The sequence below is a fragment of the Macrobrachium rosenbergii genome, chromosome 17 (assembly GCF_040412425.1).
Source record: "Macrobrachium rosenbergii isolate ZJJX-2024 chromosome 17, ASM4041242v1, whole genome shotgun sequence".
Classification (NCBI taxonomy): Eukaryota; Metazoa; Arthropoda; class Malacostraca; order Decapoda; family Palaemonidae; genus Macrobrachium; species Macrobrachium rosenbergii.
Window position 1 is genome coordinate 7,753,098 of NC_089757.1, and position 23,172 is coordinate 7,776,269.

A 23,172-nucleotide genomic window follows, 5' to 3' on the forward strand; every position below is an offset into this window, starting at 1 on the left:
GTGGGGCGGGGGTTACAGTTTGTTAATCTGGGCAGCATGTTCTTGAAACTAAACAGACAGGGACAAAGGATCAAGGGACCATTGGGAAAAGGAATCTGCTAGAAACTGTTTATTGAAGCTACTTCCACCAGGAATGTTAATCTCCACCCTGGATTATCCCTTGATCCTTCTTCCCTGTCTTTCTTGTTTAAAGATCATGCTGCCAAGATTAACAAACTGCAAATCCGCCCCCCCCCCATTCTGTTTTTGTATATAAGGCTCTGTCAATTTCTTTTTGTAATTTTTACGGGCTGCTCTAGGAGCAAGAGCCCGTGCCAGCACAAGGATGGCTTAATCTTAAAAACAACAATCTTTTGTATTCAGTGTGAACTTGAAAATGTGGAATAAACTACGAAAGTACTTGTTCAAAGTCCCGGTCTTCACTCACCTTCTGACGTGGATTTTATAATAATAAATATATATATATATATATTTTATATATATATATATATATATATATATATATATATATATATATACATACATACGTGTGTGTATAATGTGTGTAACAATAACTAGCGTACTCACTATCAAATTTTCCATGCGGTTAAGCCTTATCAAAAGATACGCCAAAAATACTTACCTTGACATACTTCAGGTAATCCTTTCGTCTTATGTGGAAACCAACCAAAACGGTATCTGTGATGAGGTTCTTCTTCGCCAACCAAAACTGACGTACCTGTGAAGGTCACAATGAAGACGGAAAACAAAAACATTAAAATTGCCCGAGACATTAAGAACGCAAGGAAATGTTTATATAAAAAAAAATACTGCAACTGTGAATGTAAATTATCGTCCCTAGTTTGACGAGCTGGCGTAAGCCAATCTTTCCTCATTCTGAGAAAATCGGCTTTAGAGATTTTGATATTATTCAGAGCTTCTAACTGGCTCATCGTTTGTGGAAATTTTGTAGGAATGGAATATCGAATGGGATATGGAATTTCGGCCGAAGGCCAAAAGTGGGACCTATGAGGTCTTTCACAGCTGAAAGGGAAATTGAAAGTACAAAGGTTTGAAAGGTGTAACAGGAGGAAAGCCTCGCAGTTGCACTCTCAAACAATTGCTAGGAGAGGGTGGATAGCAAGATGGAAGAAAGAGAATATGAATGGAGGAGGTACAGTGAAAGGAATGAAAGGGGTTGCAGCTAGGGGCCGAAGGGACGCTGCAGAGAACCTTAAGAAATACCTACAATGCACCGGGTGAGGTGCACTGTCGGCAGTAACCCCCTACGGGGGAAAATTTGTAGGAAAATCTGACAACGCAGACAGCTGAAATTTTGATATGTTATACAGTATCAAAAACTGAGACACTTTGAATGGAAAACAAAAAAACAAACAAAAATGGGATAAGCCAGTTCGTCAAAACAGAGACGTTATTCAAGTCAATTTATTTCGAGAACAATGTTTTTATTTCATATGAACACATTACTGTGAACAGATTTAAACAAACTAAGTGTTATACTAATTTCCGAATGGTCTAAAAGGAAAAAAATAAGCATTATTTAGAAAAGAGAAATCAGACCCATTTCCTCCAATCAACCAATCAAACAACAATCATTTTCTGACAGAGCAATTCTCAAACTCTCTCTTCCTCTCCACTCACAGAAAGACCAGTTTTGACCTGCTCCAAAATTTCCAGTTGTGCGAAACTAAACTTCAAACTCCCCATCCAGGTAGTTGCGTACTCGGGATCCCATCTACCATTAATATGTAACCAGTGTTTGGCATCTTCGATTCGGCTAAAAAGAAATTAGGGGAAAAAATCACAAAGGGACCTACAGAGGAGGTTACGACTTCGCCATTCGCATAAAAAAGAAAAAAAAAATACCATCACATTTTTGTGCAGTGGTCATGTAATCAAAGCTGCGGCTCCGAAAAATAAGAGAAGATTTTTTTGTGCGTTGAAAGACAGAAAATTAACGACTGTGAAACTTCTGGATTTTTCTAAAAGCATATACATGCGTTTGTGTATTTTACAGAGATGTGTGTGTATATATATATATATATATATATATATATATATATATATATATATATATATATATATATATATATATATATATATATATATATATATATATATATATATATATATATATATATATATATATATATATATATATATAATGCAATATGAATAATCCCACTAAGTGACTTTCAGGAGAGTGCTATTCCCAAAAATATCAATAATTTGAGCCTTCCACATATGTAGACACAGTGCAATGGGAGGGTGGGAGGGAGGGAGGGGCCCAATTAGCTCGATACTTCCTATTCTGACCTAATCCAGGGCATAGCAACCTGTCAGCACCTCTGGCATAATCTTTCAACATGGCTAAAGGGGGTCCAGGGCCAAAAGCACCCTAGTTGGGCAGTACATGGTGCCACAGTTTAGGTGAGGTTAGGTTAGGTGAGTTATGGAAATGATGCATTGAAAACATTCCCTAAAAATGTTCTGACTGAACATTTCCCCGCTCTATACATGTTTCCCGCAACACTAGTATCCGAACACACATACACATACCAGGATTCGCACTATACGGCTCAAACAATTCTGCCGAATGAAATTCTATGAGTCTACTGTACGGCTACTTCCCAACATGTGCCTCACCTTTTCTTGTATGTCTGGTGCAAATGTAAATTCATTCCTAATTTCACAGCCATATGCATGGAACAGCTGTATCTCTATTGGATATCCTGAAAACACAAATAATAAACTCTTCAAAACATTTTATTGTACAAAATAAAAGCAAGAGTGTTCAAAGTCAGCAATGAATCAAAATCTGACAAAGTGCGTTTTTTTTTTTTATATATCTTATGCTAGTCACTTTGACTCTGTTTACTTCTGAACAGATTCAAGGCTTGGTGGTAAAGGAAAATAATCATTATATACTCTTGAATGTGTGACCCAAAGTAAAAAGTAAATAGTTAAGGAGTTCATCTATTGTGATATAACTGTATGTATAAACAATCCATCTATTTTGATATAACTGTATGTATAAACAATCCATCTATTTTGATATAACTGTATGTATAAACAATCCAACTATTGTGATATAACTGTGTGCATACACAAACATGAATACATATATGGGAAATGATTTCTATCAAATGAACTGACACATTCACAATACATTTATAATGTATCTCTTGGTACCATCCCCTCAAGAAAGATATGAATGGTAATCGACTGACTATATTTTCCTCATTGCAAAAAAAAAAAAAAAAAAAAAAAAAAAAAAAAAAAATTCCCACAACATAAGGAGGCTCCACAGACGATGCTGGAACATTCTTACTTTGACTGTTTGAACATACACAATATTTGCCCTTCAAATGTCTCCAAAGAAGTCTCATCAGCAGCACCTCAGCCGCCATAGCCAATGTGTCAATCTTGTATTGATTCTCCTTTTCTGGATGAAAAAAAAAAAGGAGACTAACTCAGAACCTTTCCTTTCCATCTATACAGTCTTTTACATATCTCTCTCCTCTTTCCTCCTACATTCTTGAATTACTGAAGGCACTTTTCACAAAACTCTCTTCCTCCATTCTCGGCACATGCACAGACCGTCTAAAATCACTGCTTCTTACAGCAACACTAACTTGTAACCATGGCATCATATCTCTAAACTTCTCATCCCGTCAGTCCTTAGTCCACACACTACATAAACAATTCACCTCAAAATTGTTAAGTATTTTTTTTTTCTCATTTACACGCCCGATCTACACTTTTTTTTTTTGTCTTTTTAAATCGAGCCTTCCTTAATACAGCCCAACTTTGGCTCCCATAAACATTAATCTTCTCCTCCATACCTTTTGCATACACTCTGCTGCCCTCCTAGCTTCACACACTTGTGGGCCTACTATCTGTTACTCTGATCCTGAATATCTCTATGAACCAACAGCTTTCATTCTTCCATCATCTATATAAACATCCAGTGCTCCGTCTTCCTAGTTTCCTATTACCTGCATATTCTTTTACAAACAATTTTAAACTTTCAGTAATCATTGCAGCTACTCTTCAGTATAAAAAAAAAAGGACTCCACACTGCAGTTACAGATGATTCTCTTATCCCACAACTTTGCACTTAGAGTTTTTGTCATCTTACTCTCACGCCTTCATATGAAACCTTTCCCTCATCCAGACTTACCCTGAACAACCAGGTCAGCCAATCAACAATACTTACACTTATACCGCATCCATAAACAGACATCTTTTCAATCTCTGACCTCTTAAATAGCACCTTATACTCAACAGCCTCTTCCAGAAGCATTCTTAAATTTATTATCATTCAGATCGGCATTCTTCTAACCTTTGCCTTAATAATTCTTCGGGCAGATTCTTTCCATTTGCGTATTTTATTTTAATCTAAATCCACATTCTCATTAACCTTCATCTCTGTAAATTCACTTCTCTGACACTCAACTTTTTCTCACGTTAGTATGTGGTCAGATTCACCCCTAAAATGTTCAACATTCCCTCCCTTTCTTTCAGCAAGTACGTCCTGGATTACTTTATTTATCCCTGTGTAAACTCGTTCAAATTGGTATCATCCTTTTATTTCTCTTAAGCAACTAAGCTTAGAATTTCTCGAAATACGCAAACCCCTAAATTTTTCCCCACCTTACTGCACCTAACCTAGACCATATTTCTCCCAAATATTATTTTCCCTTCCTTCCTATCAAATTAACTTCTCAATTATATTTACAACTACATTTCAAGTGTAAGGTCTCATGAATCACTTGTTTAAGGACTGGCCATAAAATGAGCTCGTCCACATGATCCAGTTTCCAGTGCCCTCTTGACTGGTTCATACTGCCTTTGAAAGGCCTGAACTCTCAGATCAATGATTTCAGTTAATCTTTGAACAAAATTGACTGGCTAACCTCAGCAACATAAATTTCTTCGCAATGGACAGTCCATGGTGTTTTAATCACACTGGAACGTGCTTGTTTCTTGTTTAAATAAAGATTCACTGGGAACCCCAATGTTCTGGATGATAAAAAAGGACGTCAAAAGATTTGAGACATTCAGTTATCTGCATGATAGTCTCACGACCAAAAAAGGTCTTTCTTGGGAGTGTTATGCTTTGTAAACAATTCATTTTACGCCATGCAAAAACCACTAAGGCTTGCCAAATGATGTTTACTCGAGGAAGGGGTCGATTCTACTGTATATAAAACATCTTGCAAAGAGTGCTACGATATTTACGTCAACACGGCCGTCTGACAGGTCCATTGCAAAACCAGCAAATGAGAAAAAGTGACTCGCGCAATGCGAATCGGAAAACTCGGCAACTTTCATACGGGGTAAAGCATTCACTCTGAGTCCAGTGTGTTGTTCACGAGCAATTGTCCGCGTAACGGGAAGATTTAGTAATTTGCTATTTGCAATCACTTACGAGCCTGTCAAGAGGACAACAGAACTCCAATTATTTGGTAGATTTAATTTTACGACTTATTCTCAAGCAAGCGCTCCAAGCGCCTGCTTTCTAATCGGAAGGGTGCAGATTAATGGTTAGATGTTCATGTTCCGACAAAAGTCTCTGATACCCGCCTTCGTATACCTTACTCACCTATTTACCCGTTTTTTCGCGCTGAAACTGTATTTGCTGAAAAATATAATTTTTCTGTGTAGGATACATAACTATATATCTATGTATATCTATATACCTATATCAATTATACATATATACATATATATCTACATATATATATATATATATAATATATATATATATATATATATATATATATATATATATATATATATATATAATCAAGCTACAAACGTCTTTTTAATATCAATTCACTCTACCTCCAGAAGTAATATATTTTCATATATGTTACCGAAGGGGAATTTTTAGTTGATAATAAGTCCATGTATGCTATATATGAAAATATGTGTGAGTGATTAAAGGACGTTTGTAGCACTGATTGTATATGAAGGTGATGTTATATATATATATATATATATATATATATATATATATATATATATATATATATATATATATATATACTGTACATGTATGTGTGTATGTATGTATGCTTGTGTGTGTGTGATATGATAAATATATATATATATATATATATATATATATATATATATATATATATATATATATTATATATAATATATATATATATGTATGTATATATATACCTATATATATTTAAATATGTGTATGTATGTATGCACGTGTGCGTGTGTGTGGGTGCATGATCGCACATAGGGTGGTAAATAGGCTACGAATACAAAATAACTATTTGATTCATACAGGGTGAAAAGCGTTCACGCTTATAAACAATAACACGTCGATTTTAACGATCTAACCACAAGAACTCAAAACGCGGAACCCAAACAATGGTCTAATAAACAGACGTATACACAGAACGGGAAAACAACCAAGTTCTTCCGTCTGAAAATCCGCTTAACTTCTCGATACAACGCCTACCCTTCTATGAATATTCCTGAAATCAGCCTACTACAACTCATGAGAGACAGACAGACAGACAGACAGACTGACAGACAAGCAAAACTAAGACAGATAAGCAGACGGAACTGGAGTTATTATCCGTTACAGATTGACTCACCTTTGGCGAGGAAGGCGTGGGCCCCTAAGAGACCAGCTGCCGCTGCTTCTTTGTCCCCATAGACGTAATTCCCGAGGTAGGGCAGGCTTTGTAACTCTGCCATGGATGCATTTGCTACGGGGGGAGTAAACGAACCGGAAAAGGCTGAATTAACCACGGGCATCGACTAAAATAAACTTTCTTGCCTCCTTCAAACGTCACGTGCACATTCACACAAAATATCTATCTTATCGCACTTCACTGTCATGGAAGCTTTCATATCTACTGTACAATTGGTTTCCTCTGTGAACGTGACACTGCGGATGAAGCAAGCATTGTTATCTTATCTTTCTAAACGTGGGGAAATTTCAATGTATGAAATAACAAATTCATTCTTTTCCAGTGATGGTAAAAATACATTGCTCAATTTTCTTCGTACACTATGGTGTCGTCCTCAGTCAAACTTTTGAAAATGACGCCACTTACGTTAAAACCTCAACGGACAGAAATGACCCAAAGAGTCCTCTCACTTAAACAACAGGCAGGATACCTTTCTACTTACTGTCAATGGAGGGGATCGTGATACGTGGAAATATCTTAGCGAGCTGCTTCTGTAACGCCACGTCAATCCTCACAGTCGTGTTGTAAGCGCGACCTAGGCCGAATATCGAAGCGTAATTCCCCATGAGGTTCCCAAGCCTTCCAGAGCTTCCAATGGTTATCATCGGGAGTTGGAGGCCCTTCCATAGTTTCCCTGGGTAAGTCACTCTCTGCCAAGGGACAATAGACAATACTGGCTCCGTCGAAACGTTACACTTCTTTTCCAGGGGTCTACTGGTGACTAGCGAAATATTTGATGGTTTGCTCTCTGCAAGTTGAAGTTTACTCTCTGCCACCTGAACTGAGAGTTGCTCTGGTTCTGCTTCCTGTAAAAAGAAAAAAAAAAAACAAAGCACTCAACATCAGTAACTTCAGTGTCATATACTCTAGAAACATGACTGAATGTGACCCTCAATATATAAAAATAATCTTTTTGGACAGGATCGGATGTTTTTAGCAACAGAATTCATTCTATAACAACCTTGGACGTAAATCCAGAAATAAGTAATTTTATATGAAATAATCTTGCCGCAAGAACACAAATATAAACGTGTATTTATAACGAAGTACTCCCTGTACTCCTCTGTGTTTGCTGATTTTAAAATCAATCTACAATTTATAATTGTTCTTCATGCACGCAAGTAACCATTCACGTACATGGGCCACGATACTATAACTTTTGGTATGCAAATGAATTCACCTGAGAAGAGAAAGAAAAACAGGGGACAGATATTTCACATAACTACAAATCGAGATGATCTGAGGAAATCCCTTACGACCATTTCACAAAAGTCAGTGAAACGAAAGTACAAAACTGCAGCAGGATAAAGACAATCTTACACCTCGGTATATGTTAGATGTTAGTGGATCAAATTGCTCCTCTCACTTGTCAGAGAGAGAGGGGAGAGGGATCACTGGTAGATGATGAGGCAAGGGGCCTAGCAAGTCGTTCTAGGCTAATAAAACTTGCATCGTCCAAAAGCGTAGTTACAAAGTGGAGAGAAGGTAGAGAAAAGTTGACAGTTCTCTGGCTCTTCTTGCAAGGGGTGGGCATGCTGATTAATTTAGGGGAACAGCAAAACCTACAGGCAGGACCAGCAGAGGTATCGTCACTTCCTACACTGCGTGTTAACTGTCGTGCATCACGTGAGGCAAAGGCAGTAAGGCTTGGCTTGCTTAGGGCTACCTGAAAGTGAGTATTTTGAATAAAAAAACTAATCGTACCTATGTTAGTGATTTTCATCAAGTTGGCAATGGCTCTGCCACGAGGGCCACTGGCTTTTATCATTTCTGCAAGGCTGTGCTAGGATGAGATCGGTCTAGAAGCTACCTAGAACTCGCTGGTAAATGAAAGTACAGGGAAAGGTCTGTGAGAAAATGGTTCTTAGAATAAACGGTGCAGACAGATGAGTCAAATCCCTGATGATTCGAATTATAATGGGACATTCCTATAACTTTAAAGACCAGGAAAATACACTAGTTTAGTGCAGTTATAAAGAGGGAAAAAGAAAATGAAATTACATGGGAAGATCGAGTTCTGGAGCACGTGGTCACTGTAAGATTATTTAAATAATACTGTGAATGATCTGTTCTCCACCGTACTGTTCCATAAGATGGACATTTCTCTAGCTCAACCAAGCAATCACAAGAGAATTTGAATGACAGTGCATCGAACAAATTGCTTACAAGATAGTATATACACTGAAAGTCAGAGTGCACTGTATATATAATACTTGACAGATAAAACAATTTCAGCAACTCAGTGAAATGGGACGATGTATCCTTCAAAATATATACATAAATAATTAGGGTGCGGGTTTTTGCACATGATTAAACAATACGGCATGGTGCACTGGCCATTGGCGAAATTAATCCAAGATGTTATTTTAAAAAGCGAAACAAATAGAAAAATTACCATATTTCTATATTACTGCACATACTAAGTCAGCAAGCATACACCAGGATTCTTTCCTAAAAGATATGAAATGAGAACAACAAAATATGTGACAAATGCAATTATCCTCAACAATGGACACGTGAAAATCAAAGCAATGTAACAGTATTCCATACACCGGGGGACAGATCACAGGAGACTGAAAAATTGCGCAATTTCTTCAGGAAATAGCTGGCGAGATAAGAATAAACACAGATACTCGTAAGCAAGTGTCGAGTTGATTCTGAACAGCCTGAAAGTTTTTGCTCATGTCTTCCATGTAAAATCAACGCAAAGAAACAAACCTCTTACCTGAAAGCCTCGTAAGGTCGTTACAATGTTGACTACCCTGGGTCGTTGTAAATTTGTGGGACTTTTCGAAAAGAAATCTGGAAAACGATGAATTATATTACATACGATTATTGTAATGGATAGCACAGAGACTAAACAATATTCTAAAATTTGTCCGTAAAGTTAGCCGCATATCTCTACTATCATCGAAAACTCAGCTGATTATTTGAAGGCTTTTTTGATAATGTTATTGTACAAGGAATTAATCCAATTTGGTATTAAAAAAAAATCAAGTACAGTTTTTCCAAAATCTCATACTTATTTTCGGATATGTAACAATTTTACAGTTCTGGCATGACATATTGTACGATTTCCTTAACTGGACTAGAGTACTGTACAAACATGAAGTGCTTTATAACTACACCTTCCTTACATACAGTTAAAAAGCGATGTAAGGCCTATTTTGCCATTCACTCACAGTCATAGCATCCAAGTCGAAGGCAATGTAACTGGCCACACAGACGCACAAAATGTAAGGATTGATAACAACTGAGCAACCCCTGCTTGGTTCCACTGAGTGTACGGAGCATGCTGGTCGCGAGCATGTTTCCTTCCCAACTGATAGGACGTGGAGGGTAGCTACCACTGTTTCTGAGTTCTCAGAGAGAAGTGCAATTGCGGGAGAGATTTCCCATATCCTCTTTTTCATTAATGTTATTAATGACCGTGATGTTTTAAACGTCTATGACGTCAAAAGTTGCAACGCCAGCTTTTATCATTAAGTCAGTCCACTAATCATTTTAACAAAATTATTCCTTCAGCTGGCGTTCCCTTTGTCCTCCTCAGCGCTGCAGAATACCCATCCTGCTCCTGCGTTCTGATTCCCATATTTCATACTTCATGAGTAGGGGCCTATACATTCTTTTCAAGACCTGCAACCCTTTGTCTTTTTACCCAAGTCCATCCAACCCTTTGTCTTTTTACCCAAGTCCATCCAACCCTTTGTCTTTTTACCTAAGTCCATTTCTTTTAAATTCTTTCTAGGGATGAGCAAGTAAGATACCCCCTCCCATGAAACGTGCAGTGTGCGTGTCTTCTGTTTATACTTATCTGACTACCATAACTTTGTTTGCTTTACAAAGACCCTTATTTTACGTTGCAGTTATGAGTGTTTAAAATCAATATTATTTTTTCCTGTCAGTGAGTGTTATAACTCAAGAACCGGTGGCAAATAGCAACCTCGCCTTGTGCAGAAACCTTGCCAATCTGCTGCGGAAAATCTCCCATAACAGAAATGGGTTTGGAATGTGAGTGGTGCTGTGTTCACTGGGCACCTGCTCAAGAACAGCAGTATAAATGGACGCATCATATAGCATCAACACGCAGGGAAATGTTCTTATGTATTCATAAACACCCAGTTACTGGCTAAAGATGCTTATACTATTGGATTACCTATAATAAAATCCCACTGGATCTTGTTTGTCCTCCCCCGGGTGACAGTAGGGGAGGTATGACACAGCCACCCACCCCTTGCAAACCGGTTTGTCAGCCCCGGGTGGGGGCGGGGTAGGTAGGGGAACAGGCGGGTAGGGGCGACATCCATCCTCCTCCTGCAAACCTTTTTGTCCGCCCCGAGTGGGGGCGGGGTAGGGAGGGGATCGGGAGGGTAGGGGGGACAGCGGTGCCGTTCCAGCGCGCGCCAACAAGCTCGTCAGGGAATATTCTTTAAAACTGACAAAATTTTGAAGTGCAATATTGATGTAACAATTGGTGCCCATCAAGAGTTTCTTTTCCTTGCACTCTTTACAAGGTCAAGTATCATGACCTATTCAAAGCAGTAAAACCAGTCTATTTCATCAACAAAATAGTGTGGAAAAAATCACTTTCTAACTGAGGTATACTTAACGTGGACTATAGCAAAGTCCACCATGCGTTGCAGCTAGGTCCCGCCCACTGATTGCGTCACGACCATTCCTTGAAGCTGATTGGTTGGCAATGGTTCCGAAAAGTGGTTAACCTGTGGTTCTTTTCATCTTCATTTATTTAGCAATGGTTGTTTTACCGAACTAAAATACGTTCTGCTAATTATCAAAAGGAAACGTTATATTATCCCCTGCAATAAAATCATAATACACACCTCCCTAAAAATGGTAAAAAAAAAAGAGGAAAACATGATATTCAGGAGTGTTGCGCGATGCTGCAATGTTGTTTTTATCGTAAATGAGGTTCACCTGCATAGGGAGGTGACGGTTGAATGTCTGCGTTCGAATCGGTGCACTTGAATCACTGGACAATGACCATAACCGTCTGATATTGTCAAGCGTGTTCGCCATTCTAAACTTAACACCAAGACTTTCTCAGAGCTATGCAGACTGGTATTTCATATTGATTTCAGGAAATTTTTACATTTTAATAGTCATAAAATCAATTTCATTGCAATCGTTTACACATTCGGAGGGATGACACGCAGTGACTGCACTCTACAAAGCCAGAAAAGGCCTATGTTTACCTTAAAGTTACAGTATGATAGGCTATACGAGTCATATTGGATATAATTTGCTGAGAATTTTCTTAAGGACATTTCCTTCTTTCGAAACAATAGGATCATAAAAAATGACAGACATATAATGTCCTATGTTTTTATGGCGTTTGGATTATAAGCCAATCTTATATTCAGCCGTTTTTATTTTGGCTCTTGTTGTGGTTATTCTTTTGTTGTTGCTGTTATGGTGCTTGTAGTCTTCGAAAAATTTGCATATGGTAACCTAACATTGCAAAATAAACACAGACTTATTCATAAAATACTGGCGCAAAAAATTATCTGTCTACTCTTGTTAACTGAAATTTAGTAATTTGTTTTAATTAAAAGTAATCGAGATCTTTATGAATATAGTCTACGCTAGAATATTCTCCTAGCAACAGAGAGAGAGAGAGAGAGAGAGAGAGAGAGAGAGAGAGAGAGAGAGAGAGAAACATTTACTGACTCTTATGTACCCTTTTGTCCAACAGGGTAATCTACAAGAATGTCCCCAAAAGCAATTGAATCATGGGTTACTCGCAGACTGGTTTGGAAAAATCTCATAAATAAATTTTTCAGCTGTCATTTATTTCTCTTCTTATTTCATTAAGTACGGTATCTTATGATGCCTTCCTACCATAGCCTTCAATTTCATAGAGATGCTACAACAGCAGCCTTATATTTACTCATCATAGTACTATAATTGGTTATCCCTTTTGTAAATTAATATTTTCAATAGAGTTCATTGAGAGCAGTTTGATAGTTGTGTGTAAGGCTGAGACAGTCCTATGATTGATCTGTGTGTGCCAACGGCTACGTGCCCACAAGTTTTACTTTTATTCTCTGTGGTATAAGTGGCGTTACAGTTACTATGGTCATCCACGCGTGTATGTGCACAGTATGTGCACTTGCTTATACGTGTACGTTCCACTTTAAGCATATAGCCTACATTATATATCGTAATTAATATAGTCGTTTCAACTCCACAAGTTGCTCTATTTCCAACAGGTAAGGGTAGAAAACTATTTGCGATAAGAAATTGACGTGTAGGCTTAATCTCTCAATGATATTAACATTTGCCATGACTGCATAAGTCTATACTTCATTTTAATTAATGAGGTCTATGTGGATCACTTATGTAGGCCAACACCATTTTAAAAACTAAATGCTTGTGTATTTAGGCTGGGCATGATAAAAAAAGATGCACTGACGAAATGGTCCAAGATCCTCATAATGATATATAACTTAATATATCTTTTATCGGAGATATCAATTGCATACTTCACAATTCCGGGAACTCATATGTGTGGTGTCATGATTCATGCACAAAACTCAACATTCTGAATGGAGTCAAATCCCGTACTGGTAATCATTTGGACTGTCAACTAGTGTGACGTCGTTCCACCTTCTTAAGCTAGCCAATCACTGGCGTGCAGTAGGCGGAGCTTAGCTGCAAAGCTTGGTGGACTCTGCTATAGTAAGTGTGACGTCATTCCACCTTCGTAAGCTAGCCAATCACTGGCGTGCAGTAGGCGGGGCTTTGCTGCAAAGCTAGGTGGACTCTGCTATAGTAGCACGATTAAAAACTAAACGAGCCAAACTGACCTCCTTCATTCCCTGACTTTTCAGTTTATAAACTAACTTCACAACAAATCCAATTAATTTCCACTACGCAGCGCCTACAGTACATTCGTATATGCTTATACTTATTACCTGCCCCCTCTCTCTCTCTCTCTCTCTCTCTCTCTCTCTTAACTTTAGGGAAAGTATTGCTCTTCGGAGAATTACTTACATGTGAAGACTGAGAAGAATGTGAGAGAGATTACTGCTAAGAAGCATGCCTGTTGACCAGTCAACTTCATATCTGCAAAGAAATATATAACAATAATAATTCCGGTTAAGTTACTATGCCCTCAAATCTCGCTCAGTTTTTGTGATGGTATTAATGTCGACCTATATATTACCTTTGACACGCCTCCGAATAGAGAAGATAAAATGAAGTTCTATTTTAAAGTTTGCAGACCTAATTTCATTACGGATCGTGGCCCTTCTAAGACTGTTAAGAGAACTGAAATATAACTCTTCGGATATATCAACATTTCTAGCTTGGGAAGTTAGTAGTGGTTGGTTTAGATCATTCATGTATACAAATGTATATGTATTTGTATGTATATAAATATATATATATATATATATATAATCTACTGATGATGACCAATAGTCTTCAAGGACAACTACCTGATGCGACGTGCGCAGTTTCTCAACTCAATTCACCTTTTCTTTTTTTGTGGTCGAACCCTCAAGCAGCTTGCACTATTACAGCTTCTTGTCTCATACCGATTACGGTTTACCAAACTACGATGTATTCTGTTCGTCAAGGACTTTTCAATGTCCTCCTTTGTGATACGAGCAATCCTTTGTAAACACACTACCTCATTACATGCTTGCTTCATTACAACCACAAAGAGGAAATAAAAAAAAAAAATAACGATCTCTCAGGATTTCAAAGTCGAGCTGATACTTTTGGTACTGAATGAATTATGTATTGTGGCACATTTTGAACAACTGAAGGTATCACTTCATTTAAAAGAGAAAGTTGGACAAATGCTGTATCTTAATGTAAAACCCATCAAATATATAACTTCTAGATCCACTGAAACACTTTAAGTTTCTAAATTTCTAAAATGTAAATCTCTCCCCACTCACTGTATTTTTTTTTTTTTATGACAAATGGGTTGAAGCCCAGGCACTTGGGGCTAAGAGGGCCTTTCAGAGCTGTAATCAAAGATCAAGAAATGACAGAGTAGGGGAATATGGATGATGTGAAAAGTGGTTTTACAACCGACTGTGATTGATAAAAAAAAAAAAAAAAAAAAAAAAAAAAAAAGGAACCTGAATGTAAAACCCTTACTTTTACACAAAAAATATCAAATTCTGCGCCTTTTCTTCTCATCTAGAAAAATACACCTGAAATGCAAAGCTTATGAAAATTCTGTTTAAAATTGGGGCTTTAAGGAAAAACCAACTGAGTGCATCGGTGGCCAGTGGACCGTCTACAGTATTAATCGGCGTTCATGCTTAATCCAGCGTGATGATAAGTAAATAAATGTTCAAAGAAAATCGTGCCCAAGTGTACATTAAAGCAAAAGAACTCAGTTCAGAGTGTGGACGCGGTTTAATATTTTAAATCATTGCTTTTATGGTTACCTCTCATTAGAGGTAACTTTATGTGGTAACCTAGATTCTAGGTTACCACATAAAGTTACCTTCTAATGAGAGGTAACCATAAAAAGCAATGTTTTTAATTGAACCGCGTACACACTGAACTGAGTTCTTTTGCTTTAACGTACACTTAGGCACGATTATCTTTGAACATTTATTTACTTATCATCACGCTGGATTAAGCGTGAATGCCAATTAATATCCAAAGAGATGAGAGAAAGAGGAGGAAGATTTATGAACAGTGAATCATTTGAATGAGAATAGGAATAGTAACAAGACTTGTTGAAAGTGGCTACTGATAACTTAAGGGAAAAAAAAGAGAAAAAAAGAGCAGGGTAGAGAGAATGTCTGAGGAAAACAAGAAAAGAAGGTTGCAAGATGGAAGACGCTTAACCACAACAAAATAAGCGAGTCAGATAAGAAACTTGGAATTGATTTTGCGAGTTAAATCATGACCACCGCATCCTTCGCTGGACCCTGGCAAAAGCCTTGAGGTATCAAGAGCAATTCCATACAGTTTCCTCAAGTTACTGAAAGAGGTTGACCAGATGTTAGGGGCAGCATACTGATGAGAAAGAGCTTTGAGATTTTTAATTGGTTTAGAAGGGATGCATCAAGTATTTTCAAAGGCTTTACCTAGAAAAAAAAAAAAAACAATACGACGATAATAAAAATGCTTCAAATGGTCATACTCTCAGAAGTGGTCTGTACAAGGATGTCCTTCCACAAGGACAGGCATAGATAAGTTGTATGGGAAGAGAAAAAAAAAGGACACGTTTAACCCCGAAGTTCTTGAGAAACCAGAAAGAGATACCATCTTCAGATACATGAATAACCTTCTCCGTTCTGAAATAATAAAAGGCACTGTGCTGGTGAACGGTTGCGGTGGAATCAACTACAAACGAATCATTCAAAAACGGCGAAAAATTTTCTCATTTATCTAAAGGAGAGACAGACATAGTACCAATAAGGAGGAAGCATAATTGGAGAAACGTTGTCAAGACGTATGGTATAAAGAGAGGAACTTAAACTATGATTACCCCTCTTCACTAGAAATTCTTGAACTTGGGAAGTTTGTGCACATTTGAAGGCATCACAGGTCATAAAAGAAACAGGAAAGGCCCCTCAACAACGGGCCCTGTCCCAACCCTAGAATTCCCGTAGGGAATCTCAAGCGGTGCACATTAGACGTTACTTAAGGTTCTTGGCAGTAAACTTCTGAAGTTCCAATTGTACGACATCATCAAGGAGACTGCTGCACAGTCCAACGGTGTGGGGAATAAATGACCTCTGGAACCGTGAAGTTCGACAGAGAGGCACATTTACTGCTTATTGGTGAGGATGCTTACTGCTTATTGGTGCTGCTGCTCAGCAAATCTGGTTGCTCTCGGCAGGAAAAGGGGATCAGGAATCAACTGTGAATGTGAAAGATCTCTGTTTAAAATACAACTTATGAAAAATTTACAAACAGGAGACCATCCGTCGATGGTCCAAGTCATAACTATTAATGTTAGGAAACAAAAACCTACCTCTACGAACCACTCTATCCAGTGATAAATCTCTGGCAGAAGCAGACAACTACACTGGAGAACAGTATTCTAGTAAAGGGAGCACAAATGACCTAAAACAGGTTGCACTGATTTTATCAGTCATAAATATATGAGCCCTTATGTACAATACCTAACTTTCGTGCGGTATTTGCTGACACTTTCACAAGATGTTTCTCAAAAGCAAGATGTGAGTCAAAAGTTACACCTAGAACAGTTAAATCTTCAGACTCATTCAGCAGAGTCCCATCCACATGAAGGGGAGGATGGGGTGAAAAATCTGTAGGAGATCCGCTAATCAGTGGTGTTTTCGTTTTACTGGAGTTCAGCCTCATACTTCACCGACTACACCATTCAATAATCTGAGGGCAGCTTCAGTTCTCATAAGTGGAGACTACTACACCCAGGGGCCTGACTACACCCACAAGAGTTGCATCATCGCCATACTGAACGATTATATTCCAAATCCAACAACCCTACAATCACTGAACTGAAACAATGATGCTTCTTGCGAAAATAAAAAGTAAAAATACACTAGTTATCATGCTGAGCTTGGTTACGCTATAGGTACATAGCATATACAATTTAGGCCGAAGGCCAAGCGCTGGGACCTATGAGGTCACTCAGCGCTTCAAGGAAAATTGAGAGTAAGAGATTACAAAGGTGTAATAGGAGGAAAACTTCGCAGTTGCGATATGAAATACTGTCAGAAGAGGGTGGATAGTAAGATGGAAGACAGAATATGCATGGAGATACAGTAAAAAGAATAAAAAGGGCTGCAGCTAGGGGCCGAAGGGACGCCGCAAAAAGCCTCAAGTAATACCTACAGTGCACTGCGTGAGGTGCACTGACGGCACCACACCCTCTACGGGTGAGCAGGACTACTAGCAAAGCTTATGCGTGTGGATAGGGAGGGGGGGCCACTGCCAAATGTTCTTATGCCAATACAATAATTGAAAACAAACGATATCAGACTCTTTGCTTAAGGATACGAAGGACATATATATGTGATTCTAGAGTCTGACTACGAGTACCAATGGGTGGCAAAGGGCCGTAGGCTTCTGCTATAACCAACACAAATGAAGACAAGAAGCAACCTTTCTCCATGGCTTATCAGGGTGAATAACAGAGAGGGAAAAGAATATGTAGAATGAAGAATACAGAAAATGGTAACTGAGATGGATGAGAAGGGGGAAGGCCAAAATAATACGAAAAAGACCGTCGAAATGACAGTTTAGGGAAGAAACAGTTTGGAGAAGAAAAGAAGAGAGACAAAAACTTCAAAACGAGGAAAATGAAAAGGAATGGTGGGTGAGCTCTGAGGAGGAAAGGCAAATGAAGAAGAGTAGGAAAAAAGGAGGAGGAAAAGAGGGAACGGGAGAGGATGGGGGGGAAATGCAAGCAAAAAAAATAAAAAGATTAGCAGGGTAAAGAAACGAAAGAAGACAATGAAGCATGAGGAAAATATAAAAAGGAGGAGAGAGCATAATGTGCAATGAGGCAGAGTCTGCTCAGTGTGGTTCTAATTACGGAAAATTTTCAGTCAAGATAAAAAGATGTGGCAGTAGAGAGAGAGAGAGAGAGAGAGAGAGAGAGAGAGAGAGAGAGAGAACTCACCCTCGTAATACTTCTAGTGGCGTCAGTGCGTCGCTAGTGCAGGCAATCCCATTACTGCTGAGGATATGAGGTTTGTGTGTCTCGTCAGTGGGTCTAGCGTTTTTTCCAGCCGAAATCCCATTTCCGCTGGATTAATTTCCGTGTTAATCTACTTTTATTTCTGCACTGCGGTACGGAGATTACATCAGAGTTCGTTCATCATTCTTTCGACAGATTCTCTAATAAGACTACCAAGGAACGAGTGCCAGAATTGAGGTCAATCGGCTAAGACTTGAACGAAAGCATGAAATTTTCGGACAAAGCGGGTGCAACTACGAAAACTTATGACATCGACAGTTATTACATTATATGTGAGATTTCAGAATATAATTGTGACACTAGCTGATAAACACCTAACGTATTACATCACGGGTATAAATGTAATCCTGCATATACAATTACTTTCGTTTCAGTTTATTCCTACAACTGTATAGCCTTCCTACTGATTAGGCTCTTTGGCTAAACGATTCTTGGCAGCTTTCCGACCGTAACAACTGCGTGGGAATCTACATTTCTTATAAAAAAACGTTTTAAAAATTAATACGAGAAAAAGAAAACGACTAAGCGGATACAAGAGGCACTTTGGTGGACGGTTCGCACTGACACTGACAGGACGGAGGTAGAGAAACAACTGAGCCACTGACTCATCCGCCTCGTGGGTCGTGACTTAATCAGCAGTGGCATTTACATGGTGCTGCAACATAGTTACCAAGTACCGTCCAGTAAAAATGAGTGCATCTTCACCACCATAGGAGAAGTATTTAAACAACTGCATTTAACCAAATGCATTACAATCTCATGCGTGTTCTTTCAACGATTCCTTTAACATTGATAAAATGAATAAAAATAGTTATTTTAACCTGCCATGACTGCAAAGTTGCCATATCCGTTCTCCTATTATTGCCATTTTTCAAAGTTAATAGATCAAAATATTCTGAAGTTCCATAAAAAAATGACTATGTTGTGGTTTCCTTATTTTCGCAATTAAATTTGAGATCACTGATAAAATTACATGAAACATTTTTCCCTGTACCTGCCACGCTCGTCTTACGAATGCTGCTACTTTTAATAGCTGAGTTAATGAGTCAGTTTTGCGATAGGTAACCTAATACCCCTGTCTAGCCCATACCTGAATTCAAAATATGTATAAACATCGAAACACAACCAAAACAAAAAGGCCCGAGCATAGAGATGTGCACAGTTAAAAGGCTGGTTGGCAACTGCACATGAAACACGTCCTGGCAGAAATACCTGCTGAACACTAACTTGTGAGTTGTGACAAGAAACACACGTTGACCGTCTTGAGGCTGTAGCTGATTTCTTGAAAGGAACTCAAGAAGGGAACGCCAGTGCAGTGGTAGACTATTTATATGTTATTAATTAAGAGTGGTGTCAGTGAAAGGAAAAAAAAAAAAAAGACTTGAAAGAATGATGATTTAGATGAAGTTGGCAGTATAAGCCAAAGCGGGCTCCTGCACACACGTTGCTCTCACGAGAAAGAACACAAGTAGCAAATATTTTTTTGCAGCGCACGCGCGCACACACACACGCATATATATATCTATAGTGTGTATATATATATATATATATATATATATATATATATATATATATATATATAAAACTGAATTTGATGCTTTTATACACTATATATATATATATATATATATATATATATATATATATATATATATATATATATATATATATATATATACACAGTATATACATAGATATTCATGTCTGAGATGTAACAGAAAATCTGCTAGTTGTTTGTACGTCTTTGTGATCAGCACACGATCGTTGGGGTTGGCGTGGGCATTCATATGAGTGCAATACATAGAAGGCCCTTATTGGTTCCTATCTTTCGATTATAAGAGACCAATCAGCTGAGGTCTATGACCTAAGCAAGTTCAGTTTGAAAAGTTCAAGATCAGTAAGGGTTTAGTGGTCGACGGGTTAGGGGCGCGCCTGAAAGACAGTGATGAGAGCGTGTCACCTCAGAGTACCTTCCGACTATAATTGCATAATTAAGTAGCGTCATATTAGCAACAGGGCCCTGTGTAACTATTATGGATAATACACGTGTTAATTGTATCTTGCGCGTTTCATTTGTACGGCAGAATCAGGTCATATATATATATATAGAATCATATATATATATATATATATATATATATATATATATATATATATATATATATATATATAAATATTATAATATATAATTGTGTGCATGTATGTGTATATAAATAAATAGATATACATATATATATAATCTATATATATCAATATTTATGTATGTACGTATGTATGCCTGTATGTATGTATGTTGCATATATCATGGAGAGATCGATGAATTGAATGATATACCAAAAACAAAAAGCAAAAGTCAGCTGTTTACCGAAAAAAAAGCTGATTAGCTGTAAGAGTTGGGAAAGCGGTTTTGTCAACTTCGCTTGTCGCCGAATGAGATGTTGCTGACTTCTCGTTGTGTGCGAGGCAGTAAACATTTGCCATATTTCACACTGCTCGTCACTTTAAGTTTGATCAAATGAAATACCAAATATTTACTGTACAAAAAGCTACGTAGACAATGCCTTGTCGTGAATACAGCTGAAGTGATTAAAACTTCAGAATAACATTTCGCGACGAGATTTATTTTCTCACACAATATGAACTATTATTGATAAATTTCTTACTCTTTAATTAATTTTTATGAAATTATGACAAATCAATGCAAACAAAGCAAAACAGGAAAAAGTCATCCCTTGAAATGATGGCAAACCATTAAAAACAACGCAAAAAAAGAAAATTTCATTCTATGAAGTGATGATAAATTAATACTAAAACGCAAAGCAGGAAAAAGTCATTCTATGAAATGATGACAAATCACCACAAACAAAGCAAAACAGGAAAAAGTCATTCTATGAAATGATGACAAATTAATACAAACAATGCAAAACAGGAAAATGTCATTCTATGAAATGATGACAAATCAGCACAAACAAAGCAAAACAGGAAAAAGTCATTCTATGAAATGATGACAAATCAACACAAACAATGCAAAACAGGAAAATGTCATTCTATGAAAAATGATGACAAATCAACACAAACAATGCAAAACAGGAAAATGTCATTCTATGAAAAATGATGACAAATCAACACAAACAATGCAAAACAGGAAAAAGTCATTCTATGAAATGATGACAAATCAACACAAACAATGCAAAACAGGAAAATGTCATTCTATGAAAAATGATGACAAATCAACACAAACAATGCAAAACAGGTAAAAGTCATTCTATGAAATGATGACAAATCAACACAAACAAAGCAAAACAGGAAAAAGTCATTCTATGAAATGATGACAAATCAACACAAACAATGGAAAACCGGAAAAGTCATTCTACGAAATTATGACAAATCAAAACAAAAACGCAAAACATGAAAAAGTTATTCTATGAAACGATAAATCAACACAGACAACACAAAACAAGAAAAATGTCATTCTATGATAGTGATGATAAATCAACACAAAGCAAAACAGGAAAAAAGTCACTCTATAAAATTATGATAACTCAAACAAAACAAAACAGGAAAGTCATTCAATGAAATCATGATAAATCAATACAAACAAAATGTCATTCTAAGGTATGATAAATAACACAAACAAAGCAAAACAGGATTAGTCATTCTATGAAATCATGATAAACCAACACAAAGCAAAACAGGAAAAGTCATTCTATGAAATCATGATAAAATCAACACACAAAAAACGCCAAACAGGAAAAAAATAATCCTAAGTGAAGTTAAAACGACCTGTTTACAGAAAATAGAACGTGCGGAACTGAATATAAGCATTTACATTAAAAAAAGATATATGCATACCGTGCCCTGCATTAAAAGACGAGACGCATTTATAACAAAACGATGGATGAAGTCATTCCCTATTTTTAAAACACGGAAATAAATCGTATACGTTCATGCACAATTGGCGTACTTTAAATCGTAATTCTTGATTACATTTAGTAATATACGTTGGATAGAATCGGTAAAATTCCGCAGTAGAAAATGCAATACTTAATACGCTGATTTAAAACGATGTGCTGCATAATCATGTTCAATAGTTCTTACAGTGAACACGGATGTCAAAAATAAAAAGAAAAGAATAGTTGTACTGAGGTAACAATTATATTCTGGAAAATCTCGAACGCATGAAACACACATACTATATATTGTATACTCGTATATATATATATACATGTACAGTAATCTGTGTGCGTTTGTGTGTATACATACGTATATATACATAAATATATGTATATATACCGGTACGTGATAGCGCAGTCACACACAAGGAAGGTTTTGAATTCCTACTTTGGCCTTCGGAAACGCTATCTAAACTTGTGGAGAAGGAAAGGTTCCTACCTTCTTTTTGCAATCAGGATTCAATTTGGAAGTGCTCAAGGCTGCACTCCCCCTCATGTACCAGTTAGAATGAATCAACTTGCACATTTACTACAGCATACCTTCTAAGGACTCCAGAATTCCAAAGGCCTAAGTAATAAAACACCGCTCTGTCTCTAAGGTAAAAAGTTTGTCGTATGTCTGTGAAGACGGAGTTTCTGATCCCCTTAGACTCCAGGTTACTTCATTTAAAGCACTGAGGAACTCAATAATGCAACACTACTTCAGCATCATTCTCTTCACAAGAATATTAACACGACGACAAAAAAAAGGCAATGAATGACACAAAACAAAAGAAAATGAAAATGGGTTATAAAAATGAAAAAT

The 23,172-nt window shown here is 37.3% G+C and overlaps 1 protein-coding gene across 6 annotated transcripts in view; it reads right to left on the reverse strand.

Moving 5' to 3' along the window:
* LOC136847697 (galactoside alpha-(1,2)-fucosyltransferase 2-like) overlaps window positions 1-23,172 on the reverse strand; it is a 36,707-nt gene that overhangs the window by 2,074 nt on the left and 11,461 nt on the right. For 3 of the 6 annotated variants that reach the window (XM_067119534.1, XM_067119533.1, XM_067119535.1), the window contains 6 exons: window positions 13,743-13,814; window positions 9,454-9,530; window positions 7,171-7,534; window positions 6,630-6,743; window positions 2,647-2,732; window positions 623-718 (listed from right to left, as the gene is read on the reverse strand). In XM_067119534.1, the coding sequence (XP_066975635.1) occupies window positions 623-718; window positions 2,647-2,732; window positions 6,630-6,743; window positions 7,171-7,534; window positions 9,454-9,530; window positions 13,743-13,812 (807 nt within the window). In that variant the 5' untranslated portion in view covers window positions 13,813-13,814. Of the gene's footprint in view, window positions 1-622; window positions 719-2,646; window positions 2,733-6,629; window positions 6,744-7,170; window positions 7,535-9,453; window positions 9,531-9,910; window positions 10,054-13,742; window positions 13,815-16,212; window positions 16,292-18,336; window positions 19,013-23,172 lie in introns of those variants that run through there. The other 3 variants (XM_067119532.1, XM_067119530.1, XM_067119531.1) reach the window with 3 other exon arrangements.